Consider the following 22,046-nt stretch of genomic DNA (forward strand, 5'->3'; position numbering starts at 1 on the left):
CTGGCACCTCTGTTATTTTCTTTGTTCTATTCCTATAATAGAGTAGAACAACAGAAATCAATAGCGCAAACGTGGAAGAGGTATAATTTATAATGTTTTCATTCCAATTCCTGCTCTTTCTATGCTTAGGAGTTCAGTGGGCGGTCATATTCAGTGATTGAAAGCTATCTCTGTATACATACATATACAAGCAAGGCTGTCAATCACTGATAGGAACACCCACTGGACTCCTCAACATAGAAAGAGCAAGAATTGGAATGAAAACATTATAAGTTATATGGAATCTTCTTCCACAAAACTGTACATCAGTTGCAGTACCCCAGTCAGGGGCGTAGCTATAGGGGTGCAGAGGTAGCAGTCACTACCGGGCCCAGGAGCCTGAGGGGCCCAAAGACCCTTGTGCCACATTAGAAGACACCGGTATTATAGAAAGTGCATATTGGAGGGCTCTGTCATAGATTTTGCACATGGAGGTTTTATGTCAGCTTTTCATTTTCCTCCACAGTCGTCCTCTAAAACAGGCCGCTTGGTTCGACAGCCATCTCTAGAACTGCTAAGTCCAGCAGATGCAGTGTCAAGCAAGAAGAACATGTGGGAGTCAGGGGATGTCACCACAGCATCTAAGTTGTCCCCTTGCAAGGTAAGACCCACATAATGGCATAGGTTGTGTTTATCAGTAAAGTAGTCTCAACAGAGAGTGATTGCACCCAAAAATGTAGGTTGAAGGTTACCTGGGTCTTCTCCTTCCTAGGGTAAACTTACCTGAGTTTAGGTTTTTGAGGATCAGCTGTTCCTATAATTTGCTGTCATTTGATTCATGCTCATAAAAACATTTATAGAATCAGGTGTCAATCTTCTTGGCTATGATGGGCATCATCAGGCAACCCTGAGCAGCGGATCTCAAGGTAAATGGTGATGAGATGTCCTGCATTTTTTGTTTTGTCGTCATAACATTAACAGCCGGATCAGACCTGAGCATTTTACAGCGCGTTCCTACGCGCTGTAAAACGCTCAACAAGGAGAAACCAATGCTTCCCTATCGGCATGGTTCTCATCTGGGCGTTTTACAGCGCATACGATCGCGCTGTAAAACACCCGATGCCCCAAGAAGTTCAGGAGCTTCTTTGGGGCGTAGTGTTGCGCGTTCCCGTACATAGACTTCCGGGAACGCGCGACACTAGGCGTTCGCTTGACTCCGCGGCGCGATTGTAAACGCCCGTACAATCGCGCATACAGAGCGTACGTTCAGTACCTTATATCAGCTCTTTGTCCCATTAGGCTTTATTCACATAAATATTCAAGTTTGGTCAGTCTGAGTGTGAATTTTAAGATTTCCAGTGTTTGAGTATTTGGAAGGTTCTTGTCCTTGACTAGTTTTAGGCAGCACCGTCCAACTTTTTGGCAGAGATGCACCATGACAAGCTTTTCATGTTGTAGGAGCTATACTGACACTAGGCTATAGGTAGTAAGGTCTACCATATAGTCCTGGTCCTAAAAAGAGCTTAAAAGGGATGTCCCATGAAAAATATTCAGCAGTTTTCAAACCAGCAGCTGGATTTTAATACGTTTGTAATTACATGTAATTAATTTTTTTTTGTAAAGCCACTGAGTTATTCAATAAAAGGTATTTGTATAGCGCCACCTGCTGTTTGTTCTTTTTCTTATTTCTCTGTCCATCTTGCTGAGATGGACGCACATGCTCAGTTCCATTCTTCAAATGCCTATTGAGCTGTAATAGGGAAAGAGCTGCAGCAGAAAGGGCACAGCCCTTTGTAACAAAGAATGTGGAGATCTCTGGATCCATGTGAGGTACAGGGATGGTTCTAGCGTTGTTAGAAAGAGATTGTCATGTATTATACGATATCTGAATTACATTTTTTAAATTCATCATGGGATAACCTCTTTAACAAATATTTCCAAGTAAGGTAATGATACTGAATATCATAATTACAACTGTTATGGTACAGTATGTCTGACGATGCTGGACTCATTATTCTACACAGGACACAGAAGGCATAAACATTGCTGTATCGGACATGATCAACCAGTGGGGCAAAGGAAAATCTGAACCAGATGACCATGTACCATCTCCAAAAGTCACAGTAAGTTTGGACGCTGATGACATCTGGGCATATGTGTCAAGGGAGGATGATGACAACTACATGTTTGTATTGTAGGAGGTGAAGCCGGGAGATGTGCTCAGCAAAAAAAGCTTATGGGAGCAGAACTCCAAGTCAGTACAGAGTAATAAGGTAAACATTCCTTTTAGACATGATATTAAAAACCGTGCTCATGATCAGTTCTTTCACATATAGAAACCAATGGGTTCAGCACAAAAAGTGGAAAAATTATGGTGCATACCATATTTGTGTTATCATTTTATCTCCTCTCGCCGCTTGAGAAAAGTGGGCAAAACAGGCCAGAAAGAGGCAAAACATCTATACCTGCTCATAGACCGGCAGGCATAGACATCATCTTCTGTCTTTAGGACAGTCCAAAATGTACAAAAGGCATAAAATATACAGTAAATACCCATTGTTTTATGAATCTCAAATGGTCCCATGTCATTGACTGGCTGTCTTGTTCTTGGGTAGTCTTATAACTTGGAGTTGGCCCTAGAACATCGTTTGTCACCAGTCTACAGAATAGGTGATAAATGTATGATCCCTGGGGGTCCAACCACCCAAGCCCCCCCTGAGTGAATGCAGTATGACCACCCCTCATTCTCTTCTGTGGGACTGACAGAGTTGCCAAGCGCTATTGCTTACTCATATCCATCCCGTCCTGGTAATGGTCATGCTGGACCATAAAAGAATACTCATATGACTATGGTACCACCCACATGCATGTATCAAATATTATTAGAAAATCAGTTGGATTCTGAGAATACAGAGATAATAAGGCCAGATTCACATGTCTGGACAGACCATGGGTTAAGTGACTCAAACTCACAGCATACAGGGCATCCACAGTACTCATAGGGCCACATAGCAAAACTTAGCATGGGCTCCCTGTCCCACCCAGTTTCTGAGTACGTGTCCGTCAGTCACCCCCAGGCAACGCAGCAAGCAAAGAGAAATGTCCCAGATTTCTGATGAATTTACTTTTGACATTTTAAAAATAATCAAAAATAGATTGTAATAAAAAAAGTCAACATTGGCCTCATCCACTTTATCCAACATCTATGTCAGTAAAGTAGAACAGGTACTTTAAAATATGGCATTCATTCTGACCATCATATTTCTCAACGTATTCACACTTGATACCTGGCATAGATACACTTCTTCTTCCCTTCTACTACAAAGCCGGCTGCCTGAAGCCACCACTAGGGGGAGCTCAGTGCATAGAATTTTATACAGTTACTGTAATCATCTGTTTGCACTGAGCTCCCCCTTTGTGGTAGCTGCATGGAAACGCAATGTTTTTACTTTGGGCAGTGGTCTGCCTCCATTGAAGGTTCTTCAATGCCCAGCATCATAGGAATGCAAAATCCAGACGTGAAAATCTGACCTAAGTGTCATCTTATTACATATATTGTTATATTATGTACTTTATCTTTAAAGAAAAACCTGGTCAGCAGAGGAAGAGGCATGTTTTGGCTTGAATTACTCCTAACTGGGATTGTTTGAGATACTATAATTAAAAATCTGGTTATCAGAGTGTTATCTAGCATATATTAATTTTTTAAGCAGAACAATTTTCCCCAAAGTCTTATTTTTTTTAGATGTTTTATTATTTACTAAATATAACATATATTATTAGAATTAATACACTGTATGATTACTAATATAATTATCATAGAGGGGGTTTAGAAGTCTCCTAGCATAGAGAAAGTGGTCAGTTTTTGCACAAGTTGAGTTTTACATCTATATGGTTGATATTGCCTTGAAAACACACAAGGACATATCTCTCCTGTACATAGAGAACCTGCATTAACATATTTAGTGTTTGAAATCTAGAATCTAGTCTTAGATTTTGATATTGTCCTATGCTCAGTATAGACCATCAGTATCATATTGGCGGGGGTCTGACTACCCGCGTCCCCGCCAGTCAGCTGTTTGAGGAGGCTACCACGAACGTTGCGGCCATTTTCCTAGGAAGAGGAGCACCATAGCTAAGATTAAAATTGTTCTCCCATAATGATGCTACCCAGGACAGAAGAGCCTTGTGTTCATTCATCCTCTTCCTAACTTAGGCCAATTCCCCATCCGCTTGTTTGCCAACACTGCAGTTCCTGTTGAGTTCGCTACAGGTTCCCAAAACCTAGTAGCAAAGAGGATGGAACCAAGAAGGATTGGGCCTCCTCTGTCTTAAGGTTCCCATAGCAGCATTATGATCTGCTTCTATAGTACATATGATGTTGTCTAAAAGGGTGTTTCACAAGACCACACTGACCAATCCATGAGGCCTTATCTATGTATGGAGACTTCTGGATAACCCAGTATTACAATAACAGTGAACTCAGGAGTTCGACTGTGATTATGTGTCCAATAATGGACAATATATGTAACACAAACATCATGGAAAACACAACATTTGCTACCAGACTGACCTTTGACATGGTCTTTCCCACAGAATATGATGCCAAAATACAAATTTGTTCCAACTGGACATGGAAAATATGAGAAGGTCAGGTTGGACGAGCCTTGATGAGGTAATCTAAAAACCCTTTCTAGTCATCCTTCTTTTTCATTCTTTCTTTGTAACTCTCGCTCAATTTCTTAACTTTCGTTCTTTTCAATTTAATAATTTGTCCTTCTAACCCGTTGCAAAAGTGGGCAAGTTTCTGCCCTTTAACTGTTGATGGGACACAGCTAAAATGTATCGGTTGAGCACCATGGAAGGTTTAGTTTGGAAAGAAAACGTGTTTCCTGTACTTTCATTGGTTTGGAAACGATGAGAGCATGCATCTAGAGGAGGCAGCAAATGTGTACGAGAAGGTTGTCACCTTAATTGGAACCAGTGGTGAGACTAATGCGTGGAGTACACTGATGAAGTCATATCTGTACTTACGAAATTATTGACACATTGAATTTAGAGTTTGAGATTTGAATTTGGACTTCAAGCTGTCCTATGTAAATGAAGTGTAATGATGATCTCATAATGTGAGCAATGTGAACTTCCACCTAATGTTGACTGCTGGTCACATGGCATTATAGCTGAGAACTCTCCTTCTTGAGAAGTAAGAAGGGACTATATTGTGAGCTGCCAGAGGGGGAAGGAGACTTATTCTGGTCAAATCCCAATCCCAGCAGCACATTTTAGCAGCAGCATCAAGGCAGGCACATTACTTTATAATCAATATTAACAGCATTTGAGGACTTTCGACATGAAAATAATTCATGTGATAACCCCTTTAACCCTAGGTTTCATGTACATGTCTGTTTTATGCCTCCATTTTGTGCAGAATCATAATAGGGCTCCCATTGTTGTGGAGGAAGACTTCACTGAATGCTCTCTGTAGCTCCATACATAGGACACCTGAGGGAGGCCATGTGGAGCCATACTGCCTACAGTCTCCATGCAGTTGGTCTTAATTTTTTTCTTCCTAATTTGGCCCTTCCTGCATGAAATAGAATATACTAAAATGCAGAATGTTGCCCCCTAATGAATGATGTGCATCTTTACACCTTCTTACAGTCATCTTTCATACGGTACCCATCATTAATGTTTTTAGAAGACCCTGCCATGCCAGAGAATGCGAACTGTTAATATGCACATAGGAGCATGAATAATGTGGGAACCACTACACAACCACAGCAACAATATAAAATAGTACAGAAATGCAAAAGACCTTAGGTAGCATATTATTTATGTAGAGGGCATTGTCCATGCAGATGGTCTGGAGTAGGTTTGAGGGCCATCTTCCCTCAATGTTTCATATCAACATCGATTGCTTGCTTCTCCTGCTTAGCATTCTCCCCATTAATGCTCCACCCTGACGCAGTCCTGTTGAAAGTACTTGGTGTTCCTTTGTCAGCAACTCTCCTGTGGAAGAAAGCGGTCACACTGCGCAGGGGCCGTGATGCTGCTTCTTTTAGCTTTCTGGCATCAAACCGAGGCCGGTGCAGGAGAAGGGGCAAACGAGAGCGGAAAAAAGGAAGTGGTGGGGGAGCACTTGACCCAGGCTTCTCTTGCCCCTTATTTGCTGTTGCCATGTGGTAGAGTAAAGCATCCCACATCTTGTTAGCGCGATTTGCTTTGCTCTGTTGAGTCCCTGCAGTAGTGTCCTTCACCTCCTCTACTGATTTCTCAGTTTTGTCCCCTGCTTTTTGTAATTCAGGAAATTTTGGCTCTTCTGGCTCCACCACAAGGTGCTTGACAAGCCTTGCCCATCCTCCACCAGGCTTCTTTCTAGGAGGCTTAGGTTTCTCAGGTAGTTTCAAGATGGTTATGTCCTCTGACTTGGGAACAATTTCTGAATTTGTTAAGTTGCCTGTACTTGAGGTTACACGGGTAGTTCCAGTTGTTTTTGAAGAAATCTTGACTTCAACTGGAACAGTTTTAACAGTGACTTTTATTGGTCCATCATGACAAACTGTGACGGCAGTTAAGGTCTGACTCACAGATGACGTCCTGGAACCATGAGTAGACCTAGAGTGTGAATTCTCTGAAGTTGTTGATGTAGATACTGGCTTTATTGATTCATTTTCTGAACTAGGACTACAAGCTTTGGGTTTGTATGTGGACACCTGCTGATCAGGTAAAGATCTGGAACCCTTTGATAATTCTGTGTCCTCACATTTTGATGTGGAAAATCCATTTATTTGTGTCTGATGCGTAGACTTGTCTATTTTAGGGGAAAGAGGTCCTGCATCGTCTCCATTTGTCTCACATACAGTTATAGCAGGGGGAGTTAAAATCTGAAGGTGAGGCTCAAGGGGTTGTTTTGGAAATGTTTCTGTGGCTTGTGGCGTGCACGGTCTCAAACTACTTTTAGCAATGAGCCTTGGCGATAAACGTTCAGAGGTGTTACCTCCTTGAGGATACAGGATATTGGGTGAGCTGGATCTAAAAGGTGATGATGAATCAGGAACTGGGCTAGGACTTAGATATTGACTGAGACTTTGTTGCTCAATTACAGTGAAGGTGAACTTCTGTTTGGGGTAAGGAGAAGGCACTCGATGCGTTACTCCCTTGAACTGAAATCTTGGGGGCAAGTTAATGGAAGGAGGTTTTTTATTTTTCTGGGATGCTAATGATTCTATACTTTCCAAATCAGCTTCATTGACCGGAGAGAGAGTTGAGCGAAAGGATTTAGTGGTCAGTGTCGGAGAAGTTTGTACGCCACTTCTTTTGGCAGCTTTCCGTATAAGGCGCTGAAGCTTTGCATTGTCTTTACGTGGCTTTGGGGGAGTTGGTGGAGGAACAGGGGAAGGAGGCCCTGGATTTTCTAGTGGGCTCACTGTAAGCAGCATGATGGAACCTGGTGGGATCAAAAACAAAGAAGGTGTCTTCTTCTTGTAATATGCCCCTAAAACAGCCAAGTGCATGTAATAGGACAGGATAATATTTTTATAACATGTAACATGCGAGGTGCCATCGCTTTTGCATACCTCTAAATTTTTTTAAATGGCCAAGGAGGGACAACAGTTTCTTAACACTAACCCAGGCCTCTAATGGCTGTCTATAAACACAATACTGCCCAGTCCCCCTTGTGTCTGCAAACAGTAGTTACACCCTCTTAGTGCTCCTTACAATAGCATTGTCTCTTTAGTGCCCCCTTACAGCAATGCTGGCCCCTTACAGTAGTTAAGCCCTTATAATGTTAATAAAATAAAAAAGTAATACTCACCTGGCCCCATTCCCCTGATGAATGGAGCACATTTTGCTCTCCCCAGCAACAGGAATGATGACATCTCTGTATCGCGGATGCTTGGCTGAGAAATAAAGTGCATAGGCCAATTCCCTGGCTGGGGAATGATCCCCGGGCCTATGTGCTTTCGTCCACAGCACAGCAGGCTCGATGACATCACCACGTCGCTCCTGTTGCTGGGGAGAGTACAGACCGGTGAATGGTGGAGCAGGGAGCTTATGGCACTCACTCAGGACTCAGATACAGTTGAAATCAGGAGATACCTCAGCCATTCCGGGACCGCAGAACACTCGCCAAAACCAGACTGTCAGACTGTCTGACAGTAAGACTGGTTTTGTTGCTCATGTAAACCAATCAGAGCTCAGCTTTCATTTTTCAAACTGGTTTGGGAAAATAAAAGCTGCGTCGTGATTGGTTGCTACAAAGACAGTCTTACTGTTAAACACTTTTGATAAACGAGGCCCAATTATTTATCATAATGGTTAATCTGAAAAACTATTGGGGTCATTTATCAAACTGGTGTAAAGTAGAACTGGCCTAGTTGCCCTTAGCAACCAATCACATTCCTCATTTCATTTTCCAAAGGAGCTGTCAAAAATGAAAGGTGGAATCTGATTGGTTGCTATGGGCAACTAAGCCAGTTCTACTTTACACCAGTTTTATAAATGACCCCGTATATTATTATTACTATCGTCTCATCATGGAGCAGATTGTAACTGTTATGACTGTGTTAATTTAAAAAAAATCATTTACGCCTTTTTGTTCACCAGCATTACCCTAAATACCCGCCAATTTAAAATTTATATGCTTAGATGTGGAATATTTAGGCTAAATATACACCCGGTAGACATTTTTCCACTGTGTATTTTTCCAAACCTCCATGTGCCTTCCAAGTTCCATGCCATATCACATTCTCCACCAGGAGGGGGTGCTGCAGAGACCAAAGCAGGGCCACTCATACTGGAACACTCCTTGTATGGCAGATATGTGTTTAGTCCTCACTCTAAGGCCTCGTTCACATTTACGTGTCCATTTGACGTCCGTGAAAAAATCTGTACCTGTTTTATCAGTGAAGACGCTCCGTGTTTTGTCCGTGTGTCCGTTTTTTGTCCTCCATGTGTCATCCGTATTGCACGGACACTGCTAGGCTGAAAATTAATTTCCAGAGCATCTCTTATTAGTGGTAAGTCAAAAACGGACCAAACGCTGACGCAACATAGATACCATCCCATAGACTATAATGGTCGTGTTTGGTCTGCATCACGGACCAAAGTAGTGCATGTCTCCGTGATTTTTGCGCTGAAAAAATACTGAAGCGTGAGCCTTAAAATCAATGGGTACGTGTGCTGTCTGTTAAAAATGCGGATAACGCATGTCAGTGAAAAATGGAAATGTGAACGAGGCCTAAAGGTGCAGTCACATTGCCGTAAGTATTTTGCGGTCTGCAAAATGCGGACCCACATAAAATATGGATGATGTCCATGTTAAATCCTTTTTTTTTTGCGGACACATTGTAACAATGATTATTTTTGTTTATATCCTGCCTATATCTTTTTTGAGGGGCCGTGGAATGGACATACGGATGCGGGCAGCACATAGTGTGATGTCTGCATTTTTTGGGGCCCCATTGAAATGAATGGGTCTGATCTGCATTTTTATGGAGCAAAATTACGGTCGTGTGAATGGGGCGTAAGCCTACTTACCGGCTTGAAGTGTCATATATCGGCTCTTATGGCGATACTCCGTAAAACCTTTGTAAAAGGAAGAAATGTAGAAGAAAGAAATGATCTTCTTTAGTGTAAGAAACAGACAAACAAGGGGCCGAAAGGGCCCCTTCAGAACCTGATGAAGGGGCCCTCCAGGCCCTGAAACACGTAGTTTGCCTGTTCCTTACAATAAAGAAGATCCCTTTTTACTTACCTGCACCTGGCAGATCTCTTACCTGCATCGGGCAGCGTCGCCTTCTTCTACAAAGTTCTATGGAGTATTGCCACACGGCTACATAAGACCTTGATCTGGGACCGGAGCCAGTGCGAGCTCCAGACCCTGGCAGCATATTTAACTGCTATCTACATCTTCGGGGGCAATTATTATTTTATAATTGCATTTTACTCATTTTGGGCAAAAAATTTTTTTTTCAATCGGTCTTTATTAAAAAATATTCAGCCTTTCTCTCACAAAGGATTAACTGTTTGTCTAGCTGTGTGAATCGTACTTTTACCTTCTCTCCAAATTACTAAAAGATCACAAATGTCTATTTAAGCCCTATTCTTTTCAGTAAGATAAGAATTGAGGTATAATGAGTGAATTATAAGGTCGGAGATGAGAGATAAGGAGCCGCCAGCTGAGCTGCTTGACAGGAAACAGTAAAAATACAGAGCCTGCTACTAGAAAATCTCAAGGCTGAACAGAGAAAGGGGCTCAAAATCTTTAATAAAAACCAATTGAAAAAATGATTTGCCGAGCTGCAATAACAAAAAGAAAGCTGTACACAGCCTTCAACGCCTACAAAAGTGTTGTGCCTCCAATTGTTAGTTTACTGAGAAGTTGAATTCTGCACTTCTTCCTACTGTGCTCTTTTTGTCTATGTATATCGGTGGTTGGGAACCCCCGTCACTTGACACTCCTCTTCTAGGAATCCTGTTTGTGCTAATGTCACGTCCTTTAACAGGTTTCTGGTCTGATCAGTGGACGGGGATGTCACTTGCTCTGTGTACTGCGCCAGAACTATTACTCTCCCTGGCGCATGCGCAGATGAGATGGATTCAGGAGTTTGCGAATGCGCCAGGGAGAGGAGCAATTCTGGCCCATCCTCAGCAGAACCACCCGCCTACCAGACTAGAAACCTGGCAAAGGATCTGACATTGGCAGAAGCAAGTCTTTCAGAAGACGAACACTATTTGTGACCGGGTTCTTGAGTAGCCAATCGACGCAACTTCAAGGTGGTAAGTACATTAGACTCCCAGATAATGATAAGTAAATATGAACCTTAGATAACATATTCCTTTCTCATTCTTTTCTAGAAAACTTGATTACAATCACGAAAGGAACAAAATCCGTCTTTCTAATGCTGAAATATGAAGTCCTGCTGCCTTCTCTCTACCTGGATGCATCAACTCCACCCTTTGAGCTTTCGCCCCGTGCCCTTTCTGGAGCTGTGTATTAAAGTGCTACAAGTCACGACGCAGCTCCACCCTGGAGAACTAGCTTCACAAACCATCGTGCCTAAGTGCTGAACTCAGTACTGATGTCATATCTATGTCACAATTTGTGACTGCCGAGCCTTTACCATTGCAAGGATCCTCATTGCCCATGCTCTAGGCTGGCAAATGAGTTACTTTTTGATCGAGTAGCTGCCGATGTCAATTTAAAAAAAATTATAAAATTCCCTTTTAATGTGCTGCTTAAGCTTTCCGCTGTATTGAATTTTCTGCTCTCTGATTTACTGCAGCAGCGTTCAAGGCCAATAAGTGGTAATTGGGTCCATATTTGCTGGTACAAAACTGGACTTAGGCACAAAATCAGTAATGTATAGCACACGTCTCTATGCGGTCCTCTATACTCAGCAAAAAATAAATAAAATTTTTTTAAAAAATGAGCACATCAAATGATGTCCAAATCACCCAATCACAGTGGGTCTTTTTTTTAACAACTTTTTTATGCTTTATAAATAAAATAATGAAATATAGGTCACAACGTGTAGGTTTCATTTGTTGTAGGTGTTGTAGTTCCTTATATAGCCAATTAGGTTGCTGCTTTCATTTTCCAAGTGGCCACTAAAAAAAGAAAGCTGGAATCTGATTGGTTGCTTTTTCTTTTTTTGATTTCTTTTTATTTAATTGATCTGCAGACGATTGCCGTCAAAAAAGCAAAGCTTCTCTAGGACGTCCACAAGGGGCTATTTCCCTCCATGGAACTGCACGTGGAAAATCAGCGGCGCATTACATCAGTGGATGAAATTTCACAAAATCTTACACCCTACACCCTGTCGAATAAGTCCACGGTGGGAATTGACCCGCAGTGCAGATGTTAAAGAGGAGCTGTCATCTCTCCTGACATTAGGAACTACTTGCATTCCCCATGTCATAGCAATTCTAGAGCATCTATTTTTGTGAGTCTATGTTGTGCCATTCCTGTATTATTCCTCCTGGAAGCTATGAATGAATTGCTATCAGTTTGCATTGAAGTTCCATCTAGGTGTTACTAGTTGGGGGGGGGGGGGGGGGGTCCGGGGCCGTCTTTAACGCGGAGCAAAAAGGGGAAGCAGCCCTGAGCTCAGTTGCTCCTGGGGGGCCCAAGGCAACTGCCTCTTGAGCCCTGCTGGCCACTGGAGGATCTTTCATGGGTCCATACTTTATTAACTAAGTAGCAGGACATGTAGGGCATACATGGGGGGTGTCCCTGCACTTACTATTATTTCTGGGCGCCCCTGTGGCCCCCGTTACATTCTCCTGCGCTGTATGCTAAGTAACAGCATCGGAACACCATGGAGGAGGCATTAGCTTTTCTTCCTGGGCGTTCCTTCTCCCTGGCTGTGACGTTCTGCGCTGCGATTGGACAACGCTACAGCCAGGGAGAAGGAACGCATGGTGTTCCGATGCTGTTACTTAGCATACAGCGCGTGAGAATGTAACGGGGGGCCACAGCAGCACGACGGAGCGGCGCCCAGAATTAATAGTAAGTGCAGGGACATCCCCCATGTATGCCCTACATGTCCTGCTACTTAGTTAATAAAGTATGGACCCATGAATGCGGCAGCGGCACTTGTGTTCTCCCTCTTGCCCAGGGTCCAATCAATATTAAAGACGGTCCTGGGTCTGTCCTTGTACAGTTTGATGCTGACAGCACTGATTGGATAATGTCAGACTGTGCAGGGACACCCCCCCAACTGGTAATACCCATCTGGACCCTCATTGCAAACTGCTCGTAATTCATTTATAACTTGCAGCAGGAATAATAAAGGAACAGCACGTCATAGAGTCATAAGAATAGATGCTCCGGGATTGTTATGACGTGGGGGATGGAAGTAGTTACTATAAAGGCTACATTCACACGACCGTATGTGTTTTGAGGTCCGCAAAAAATTCAAACAGATGACGTCCGTATGGCATCCATTTTTTGGCGGATCCATTGTCACAATGCCTATCTTTGTCCGCCAAACGGACAAAAATAGGACATGTTCTATCTTTTTTGCAGGACTACAGAACGGACATACGGATGCGGACAGCACATGGTGTGCTGTGTGCGCATTTTTTGCCAACCTGTTGAAATGAATGGGTCTGCATCCATTCCGCAAAAGAAAAAGAACTGACATGGAAGCAAAATATGTTCGTGTGAATGTAGCCCTAAGGCCTCCTGCACACGAACGTGTGCGCCCCGTGGTCGTGCTGCCGCCCGCAATGCATGAACATCGTCCGTGGGGCAGCCGCAGCGGATCGCGAACCCATTCGCTTTAATGGGTCCGTGATCCGGCCGTTCCGCAAAAAGATAGGACATGTTCTATCTTTTTGCGGAACGGAAGTACGGGACGAAACCCCACGGAAGCACTCCGTAGTGCTCCCGTAGGGTTCTGTTCCGTGCTTCCGTTCCGCATCTCCGGATTTGCGGACCCATTGAAGTGAATGGGTCCGCATCCGTGATGCGGAATGGCCACGGAACGGCGCCCGTGTATTGCAGATCCACAAATGCGGTCCGCGATGCGGCAACGGGAAGCACACGTTCATGTGCAAGAGGCCTAACAGACATATAATTTCAGGCGGCACGGCAACGTTTCGGGCCATTACAGTCGACGGCCCTTTCTCAAGCAAGGCTGAAGCACCTCAGGCATGATCCAGCTGCGGCACTACTTACGGTTGAATAAAATAGAGATCCGCAGGTTGAATATGTTAGTGCGCCGCCTGAAGTTATATGTTACTTAGTTCCGGACTCTTGGGTGGAGAAGGGACAACAAGGGACATGCACCAAAAGCCAAGTCCCTTTGATGAGCGCCGTGAACGTTGATTGAACCAGTGTCTACTAAACCAGACATGTAGATGGATCTGGTCAGCACAATCGTGTGCTCTGCAGCCTGAAAGGAGAAATCTCCAGTAACACAATGTAACGAAATCCCAGCACACGTAAGGTGTTTCCAAGTTTATGCTTTTTTTTGCATCATAAAGTATATATTAATTTAAAAAATATGGAAGGCGTCACGCTTTCTAACAATATATACTTTATGATTAAATAAAAAACATAAACTTGGAGACTCCTTGCGTGTGCCGGGATTTCGTTACATTGTACTAAAACTGACATGTCTCCTCTTTAAATCCACAAGATGGCAACTTCCGCAGTGTTTTTGTACTGCAGATTTTACTCTTGGCAATGGATTGTTTAGGCAGGGTGCTGAATCTTAGGTGGCGCTGACGTGGATGCACAGTGGATAAGGTCCTCCGGATAGGTCCTCGGTATCTGATCGTGGAGGTCCGACACCCGGGACCACCCACTGATCAGCTGTTTGAGAAGGCAGTGGCCCCGAGGCCTTCTCACAGCTTTTCCTAGGCCAGTGACAACATGTTCATCAGTCCCATGGCCTAAGAGCAGCTCAACCCCATTGAAGTGAATGGTGCTGAGCGCGATACCAAGCATGAAAAGCTGCAAGAATGGCGCGGCGCTCACAAACGGCTGATCGGCAGGGGTCCAGGGTGTCGGACCCCAACCAATAAGATACCAATGACCTATCCATTGGTCATCAGGAGTAAAATGTCAGAAAACCTTTTTAAAGAGGACCCGTCCCCTCTCCTGACATGACTGTTTTAATAGCTTCATGCATTCCCCATGTAATAACAATTCTGCAGCATCTAGCCTTATGCCTCTATGTTGTGCCGTTCCTTTATTATTTCTACTAGAAGTTATGAATGAATTGCTAGCAGTCTGCAGTAAGGGTACAGAGGGGATGTAACCAGTTGGGGGTGTACCTGCACAGTCTGACAATGGCAGCACTGATTGGATAGAGGGAGTCTGTGCAGGTACACACCCCCAACTGGTTACCTCCCCTCTGTACCCTTACTGCAGACTGTTAGCAATTCAAGGAATGGCATAGCATAAGAATAGATGTTCCAGAATTGTTATTACATCGGGAATGCTTGAAGCTATTAAAGGGGTTGTCTAATCATAGACAATGGGGGCATATCGCTAGGATATGTCCCCATTGTTTTATAGGTGCGGGTTCCACCGCTGGGACCCGCATCTATATGGAGAACAGAGCCCCGCAAGGGGGTGGCTGGACCGGAGTCCTCCAAGCCTGCTCCCCCTAGAAGTCAATGGGAGTGTACCGTGCATGCGCGCCCCCCCGCTCCCATTCATTTACAGTCAGGTCCATAAATATTGGGACATCGATACAATTCTAAAATGTTTGGCTCTATACACCATCACAATGGATTTTAAATGAAATGAACAAGATGTGCTTTACCTGCAGACTGTCAGCTTCAATTTGAGGGCATTTACATCCAAATCGGGTGAATGGTGTAGGAATTACAACAGTTTGCCTATGTGCCTCCCGCTTGTTAAGGAACCAAAAGTAATGGGACAGAATAATAATCATAAATCAAACTTTCACTTTTTAATACTTGGTTGCAAATCCTTTGCAGTCAATTACAGCCTGAAGTCTGGAACGCATAGACATCACCAGATGCTGGGTTTCATCCCTGATCATGCTCTGCCAGGCCTCTACTGCAACTGTCTTCAGCTCCTGCTTGTTCTTGGGGCATTTTCCCTTCAGTTCTGTCTTCAGTAAGTGAAATGCATGCTCAATCGGATTCAGGTCAGGTGACTGACTTGGCCATTGCATAACATTCCACTTCTTTCCCTTAAAAAACTCTTTGGTTGCTTTTGCAGTATGCTTTGGGTCATTGTTCATCTGCACTGTGAAGCGCCGTCCAATGAGTTCTGAAGCATTTGGCTGAATATGAGCAGATAATATTGCCTGAAACACTTCAGAATTCATCCTGCTGCTTTTGTCAGCAGTCACATCATAAATAAATACAAGAAAACCAGTTCCATTGGCAGCCATACATGACCACGTCATGACACTACCACCACCATGCTTCACTGATGAGGTGGTATGCGTAGGATCATGAGCAGTTCCTTTCCTTCTCCATACTCTTCTCTTCCCATAACTCTGGTACAAGTTGATCTTGGTCTCATCTGTCCATAGGATGTTGTTCCAGAACTGTGAAGGCTTTTTTAGATGTCGTTTGGCAAACTCTAATCTGGCCTTCCTGTTTTTGAGGCTCACCAATGGTTTACATCTTGTGGTGAACCCTCTGTATTCACTTTGGTGAAGTCTTCTCTTGATTGTTGACTTTGACACACACACACCTACCTCCTGGAGAGTGTTCTTGATCTGGCCAACTGTTGTGAAGGGTGTTTTTATTCACCAGAAAAGGAATTCTTCAGTCATCCACCACAGTTGTTTTCCGTGGTCTTCCAGGTCTTTTGGTGTTGCTGAGCTCACCGGTGCATTCCTTCTTTTTAAGAATGTTCCAAACAGTTGTTTTGGCCAGGCCTAATGTTTTTGCTATCTCTCTGATGGGTTTGTTTTGTTTTTTCAGCCTAAAGATGGCTTGCTTCACTGATAGTGACAGCTCTTTGGATCTCATCTTGAGAGTTGACAGCAACAGATTCCAAATGCAAATAACACACTTGAAATTAACTCTGGACCTTTGATCTGCTCATTGTAATTGGGATAATGAGGGAATAACACACACCTGGCCATGGAACAGCTGAGAAGCCAATTGTCCCATTACTTTTGGTCCCTTAACAAGTGGGAGGCACATAGGCAAACTGTTGTAATTCCTACACCGTTCACCTGATTTGGATGTAAATACCCTCAAATTAAAGCTGACAGTCTGCAGCTAAAGCATATCTTGTTCGTTTCATTTCAAATCCATTGTGGTGGTGTATAGAGCCAAAAATGTTAGAATTGTGTCGATGTCCCAATATTTATGGACCTGACTGTATATGGGGCCAACGGAAATAGCCGAGCCAGCTCCATAGAAAAATGAATGGAGGGCGGCTGCACATGCGCAGTGCACCCATCTTCACGGGGCTCCGTTCTCGATATAGGTGCGGGTCCGAGCGATATGCCCCCATTGACCATGATGAGACAACCCCTTTAAAAAATATAAGTAGCGATGACAGGTCCTCTTTAAGCTCATGATGGGTTTTCAGTTCGTGTCAGTTTGGGTCAGGGGAGCTGCGGTCGGGCTGGGAGATGCGGCCCGTGTTTCCCAGACTGATCACGGTTGTGTTAATCAGCACTAGAAATGCAGAGACGTGGATGCTGTGGGTGTATAACTACATATGTACCTTGGCAGAGTGACAAATCAGGACCGTGAAACAACATGTTCTGCGGAAGCCATATTGGTTGTCATGTAACAAACATAATAAAACGGCTACATACAATTTTTTGTGACAATCATTCATTTTTATTATTTCCAATTATATTCTAAGGAACACTTTTCATTCTATTCAGATATACATGTTTTCTAAGATATTTTATACAAATTCATGTCACTTGAAGGGGTTTTGTTGACTGCACACACTGATAGGTCAACAATATCAGACTAGTGGGGGTCCGACACCCGACACCCCCAGCGGCAGCTGCAGGATTTCACACCGAGATTGGAGCTGGAAGCAGACAGACGTGCCGGGTCACAGCGGCTCAGCTTCCGCTCTAGTGAATGGGAGCTGAACTGCAATAACCTGACGCGAGTCGCGACCACTACACAGAGAAAGGGTTATGGGCAATTACCTGCCAGTGTAAAGGGACCGCATGTGGCCGTAGGTCTATATGCACACTGTGCACATTATGCGCAGAAATCCACAGTGTAAAGGCTCATTCACACGACCGTATCAGTTTTTTGCGGACGGCAAATTCTGGATCTGCAAAACACGGATACCGGCCGTGTGCCTTCCGGATTTTGCAGAACGGAACATCCTTCTCCATGATAGAAATGCCTATTCTTGTCTACAAATATGGGCAAGAATAGGACATGCTCTATCTTTTTTGTGGGACCACGGAACGGACATACGGATGCGGACGCATCTGTCCGCATCTTTTGTGGCCCCATTGAAATGAATGGGTAACCACCCGATCCACAAAATTGCGGAATGGTTGCGAACAGAAAAATACGGTCGTGTGAATGGGTCCTAAGGACGCCTTCACACGACCATGTGACGGCCATGACCGTTTTGCAGACCGCGGAAGCACCGACCCAGAAGCACACAGAAGGGCGTCCATGTGTTTCCGCATGCTTCCGGGTCCATGCCGCCACATCTGGCGGATCACGGACCCATTGAAGTCAATGGGTTCACTCCACGATGCGGGATGCACATTGCCAGTGCCCGTGTTTTGCGGATCCGCAGAATGGGCGCGGCCATCGCACCGTCGTGTGAATGCGCCCAAATAGGCGGAGTAGATGAGATTTTCTAAAATTGACCCTCGCTGTGTGGATTTTCAGTGGTAATTTTCGCCCTTTGGGATACAAAAGGGTGAAATCTGGGACAAATGCGCAACAAAATCCACTAGTAATACATGCAGATTTTTATGCGTAAAAGCAGCGAAAACTACGTGAAAATCGCCAAAGTGTTGCATCTTTTAATGATAGAAATGTATGAAATTAGTGATTCGCAGTAAGTAGAGATGAGTTTGAGAAGTACTCAAAAATTTAATTCGGTTGCTTCTCAGAATTTTACTACGGTAAATTCGGTACTACGAAGCACGAGGAAATTCGGCTTCGCTGCGAATCTAATTTTCCATGAATGGTGGTAAAAGATAAAAAAAAAAAAATCATGCTTACCTCCATCCATTTGAGCGCCGGCCGCCGCCATCTTGATTGAAGATCTGCTCATCCCTTGCAGTAATGTATACAGTATATATATAGCTGCACAGTGTAAAGTAAGAAGGTACATCCCATGGGGCATTAAATAGATTAGCACGCTGTAACCCGACCTCAGAAATGAAAATAGCACCTAGACCCCTGGACACGTGACCACCGGGCCCCTGATTGGACCCGAATTGCATGGCCTATTGTGATACAAATCAGTTCCCAGCAGGAGCTATTAAGGCCTCTTTCACGCGGCGTGTGTGCCCCGTTGCCGTATTGCGAACCGCATTTGCGGATCCACAATACACAGGTGCCGTTCCGTGGGCATTCCGCATCACGGATGCGGACCCGTTCACTTCAATGTGGGTCCGCATATCCGGAGATGCGGAACGGAAGCACGGAACGGAACTACGGAGTGCTTCCGTGGGGGTTTCGTCCCGTACTTCCGTTCCGTAAAAAAAAAAGATAGAACATGTCCTATCTTTTTGCGGAACGGCCGGATGGCGGACCCATTAAAGTGAATGGGTCCGCGATCCGCTGCGGCTGCCCCACGGCAGTGCTCACACACGCCCATGCGAAAGAGGCCTTAGTGCTATCCCAATTTGACAAACTAGTGTGAATTAGGCCCTTAAAATCTTGGATATGTAGGATTTTAAAGTCCAGTCATATCTACACTGTCCGTCCGTCAGTCTTTATACGGTGCAGGATGATAATCCGTGTGGGATTAGCCTGACACTCCAATGCCATACACAGATACAGACCAGCAAGTACACAACATACATGTAACAGATTAACAGTATGGGACTGCATGTTTCTGGGTACACATTACATGGGTTCACTTGAAGTCCCATGCAAAATCCCAGATTAAGCTTTTGGCGCGCTCTGACAATTTGTAGAGCTCCAGATTACAGCTGGAATACGTGAGGTCGCAATCAATACTGGACTGCGGCTGTCACTCAAGAGTTAACATCCGTCAGTCACAGTATAGCCTGGGCCACATGCACAGTGTACACATTGGGGATCATTTACAAAGACCAACTTTTTACTCCATTCTTTCTTTCCACTCTGCGCTGTCGGAGGATTTGCACCATCGGCGGTCTGTGCTCCCGGACTGGAATCACATTGATTGCAGTTTCAGGCGAAAAATAAGAATAAAATTAGCTGGAACCGAAGTCCCAGCCCCCGCTATGCCCTAGTCTCCACTCGCAAAAGTCGCAAAAAGGGATCTTGCAACATTTTTATGCAAAAAAAAACTGACGTAAATTTTCAAAATCTCATCTATATGGTGCACAAATTTCGGATTTTAAAATCTGCAGCATGTCAACTGTTTTTGCAATGCAAATGGGGAGATCTGGGGAATATTAACGTCAAAATTCGGGACGTAATCCGCAAGTAACATATGCATATTTTGGTTCAGAAATGCAGCGGGGGAAAAAAACCACGAAAATCTGCATAATCTGCTGGGTGCATGTACCCTAACACATTTGGATGTTGCAAGGAATGACAAACACAGCTCTGCTACTGCACTTGACAAAGTCACTGCTGCTACTTGTGGACATATATATATATATAAAGTATCCTATGCGCTATTAACAGTTGAGTTAACCCTTTCACTGCCCGTACCATTAGTTAAATAAGCTGTTTGTGCCCGCTGTGATTCTTTTCGCACAATACCCATGATTTGGATTTTTCAGCTCTCAATTCTCCACAGGTTAATACCCACATTCAGATGGAGTGCGCTGCGCCCCCTTTTTGCTTTCATTACCTGTTCAAAGTCGTTAGCAGGTGTCCTCAGCTGTGATCAGCTCCCTTGTCTCGTCTGAGACTGGAAGAAAACGACCCCCATACCTGGGGGCAGCAAAACTCTGAATTTGGGGAAAGGGGGGGAGGGAAAGGGGGGCTCAGGAAAGGTCAAGGGGAGGGGGAACACCCACCGTTTTAAATGGGACTACGGCCCCCCCTACTGTCCAGAAAACCTCACAGGTTACCACCAGATATGTGACCGGGCCAGAACATATATTTTATTTGGACATGGGTGCCATAGAGCTCACACTCCAAATCCATGTAAAATATATGGATGGAAATAATAGGTAGAATCCGTCAGATAAAGTCATTGAACTAAAATAATTGGATTAATTTACACATTTGATATTTTATTTTTTATTTTTTTAAAGAGACATTTTCAGTTTGGAAACCCCCCCGGGGGGCGTTGCAGGGAATGGTCCTAGTAATTTGCACTTGGCACTAATATATATGGAGGAACCGTAGATTTATTTTAAAAAAAGGCAGATATTCCAGATTAATTATATAAATTGATTTGTACACAGAAATAAATAAATAAATAAATAATGTATCCTTGAGACAAGTGTGAGACATTTCCATGGTTACATGATTCTGGATTTGTGCACTTTTCATACACTGTAACATTCTAATGATGGAATGCAGCTAAAAGTGAAGACCCCCTCCCCCCCCCCCCTCCACACCATGAAGGTGGTCTTCTTAATTTAACAGCACACCCCACATACACACACAAGGGAACATCTCCAAATTCTGCTCTCCTGCCTGGTCTATAATTAGTGAGTAAGTTGAGATAAAACTCCGGCGTGCCCCCTCCCCTATAACCTGTGTTAAGCAGCTGTTCCTGCACTTGTCCTGCCCCTGGTGCCTGCCACTCCTTAACCACCAGAGATCGGCCAATCCCGTTGGGGTGCAGATCACATTTCGGTATAATTGCAAGACATAACCAGGCCGGGGGGTGATTGAAAAGTCTCACAACTGCTCAGGCCCCCTCAGTGCTGCTCTCTGCTCTCCTGCCTCAGGTAAGAGAAGGGTGAAGTGGTCTTTGAAGGACACCCCTCGACCATTAGGAAGTATCACTAGCGTGAAGATTGGGAAGACAATACTCTAGTGCACACACAGTGTAGTGGAGCTGTATGTGATAGGAAGGTCTTGGGTTGTCAGATTTGTCTTTGTACTCTATTACTGTATTGTAGTAATGTCTGGTAACACTGGATAGCCAGGGTCATAGCCTAAAAGCTATCAGGCCATGTAGGAAAGAAAAGACTTAGAAGAACGACCCAGTAATACTTCATGTTATTAGTAAGATCCCACTTCAAATCCCCTGGCAGAGTCCTGAACAGAACTGCGGAGAGCAGGAATCCAGGCTAATCCAGGGAACAGCAGGACTGGTGCCACTAATGTGCCCCTGGCAGTGGTCCAGCATTGTGCTTGTACCACCTGAGCGTGCACCTGATACAACTGTCTGTGTACCATCTATCTATTATCTATCTACAGAAAGCACTCAAATTCAAGCGAAGAATTGTATTTTCCATGTAACAACGTTTCTTCCTACTCATTTGGGTCTT

General features: G+C 44.1%; 3 protein-coding genes across 32 annotated transcripts in view; 2 read left to right on the forward strand and 1 right to left on the reverse strand.

Annotated features, from left to right (window-relative positions):
• LSP1 (lymphocyte specific protein 1) overlaps positions 1-11,509 on the forward strand; it is a 65,693-nt gene extending 54,184 nt beyond the window's left edge. For all 3 annotated transcript variants that reach the window (XM_040409802.1, XM_040409800.1, XM_040409801.1), the window contains exons 9-13: positions 506-640; positions 2,004-2,102; positions 2,178-2,252; positions 4,576-4,654; positions 10,840-11,509. In XM_040409802.1, the coding sequence (XP_040265736.1) occupies positions 506-640; positions 2,004-2,102; positions 2,178-2,252; positions 4,576-4,650 (384 nt within the window). In that variant the 3' untranslated portion in view covers positions 4,651-4,654; positions 10,840-11,509. The remainder of the gene's footprint in view (positions 1-505; positions 641-2,003; positions 2,103-2,177; positions 2,253-4,575; positions 4,655-10,839) is intronic.
• Positions 5,800-20,569, reverse strand: LOC120980614. The gene is made up of 2 exons (XM_040409799.1): positions 20,447-20,569; positions 5,800-7,426 (listed from the first exon to the last, which is right to left on the reverse strand). Exon 2 carries the CDS (start codon positions 7,416-7,418, stop codon positions 5,871-5,873), a length of 1,548 nt encoding a protein of 515 aa, XP_040265733.1. The 5' UTR covers positions 7,419-7,426; positions 20,447-20,569; the 3' UTR covers positions 5,800-5,870.
• A 733-nt stretch (positions 20,570-21,302) lies between these two features.
• The window catches only part of TNNT3 (troponin T3, fast skeletal type), a 44,226-nt gene continuing 43,482 nt past the window's right edge, over positions 21,303-22,046 (forward strand). For 7 of the 28 annotated variants that reach the window (XM_040409819.1, XM_040409825.1, XM_040409820.1 and 4 more), the window contains exon 1: positions 21,313-21,500. The gene's annotated coding sequence lies outside the window, so the exon portion shown is untranslated. Of the gene's footprint in view, positions 21,501-22,046 lie in introns of all 28 variants that reach the window. The other 21 variants (XM_040409809.1, XM_040409806.1, XM_040409808.1 and 18 more) reach the window with 7 other exon arrangements.

The sequence above is a fragment of the Bufo bufo genome, chromosome 10, assembly GCF_905171765.1.
Source record: "Bufo bufo chromosome 10, aBufBuf1.1, whole genome shotgun sequence".
NCBI lineage: Eukaryota > Metazoa > Chordata > Amphibia > Anura > Bufonidae > Bufo > Bufo bufo.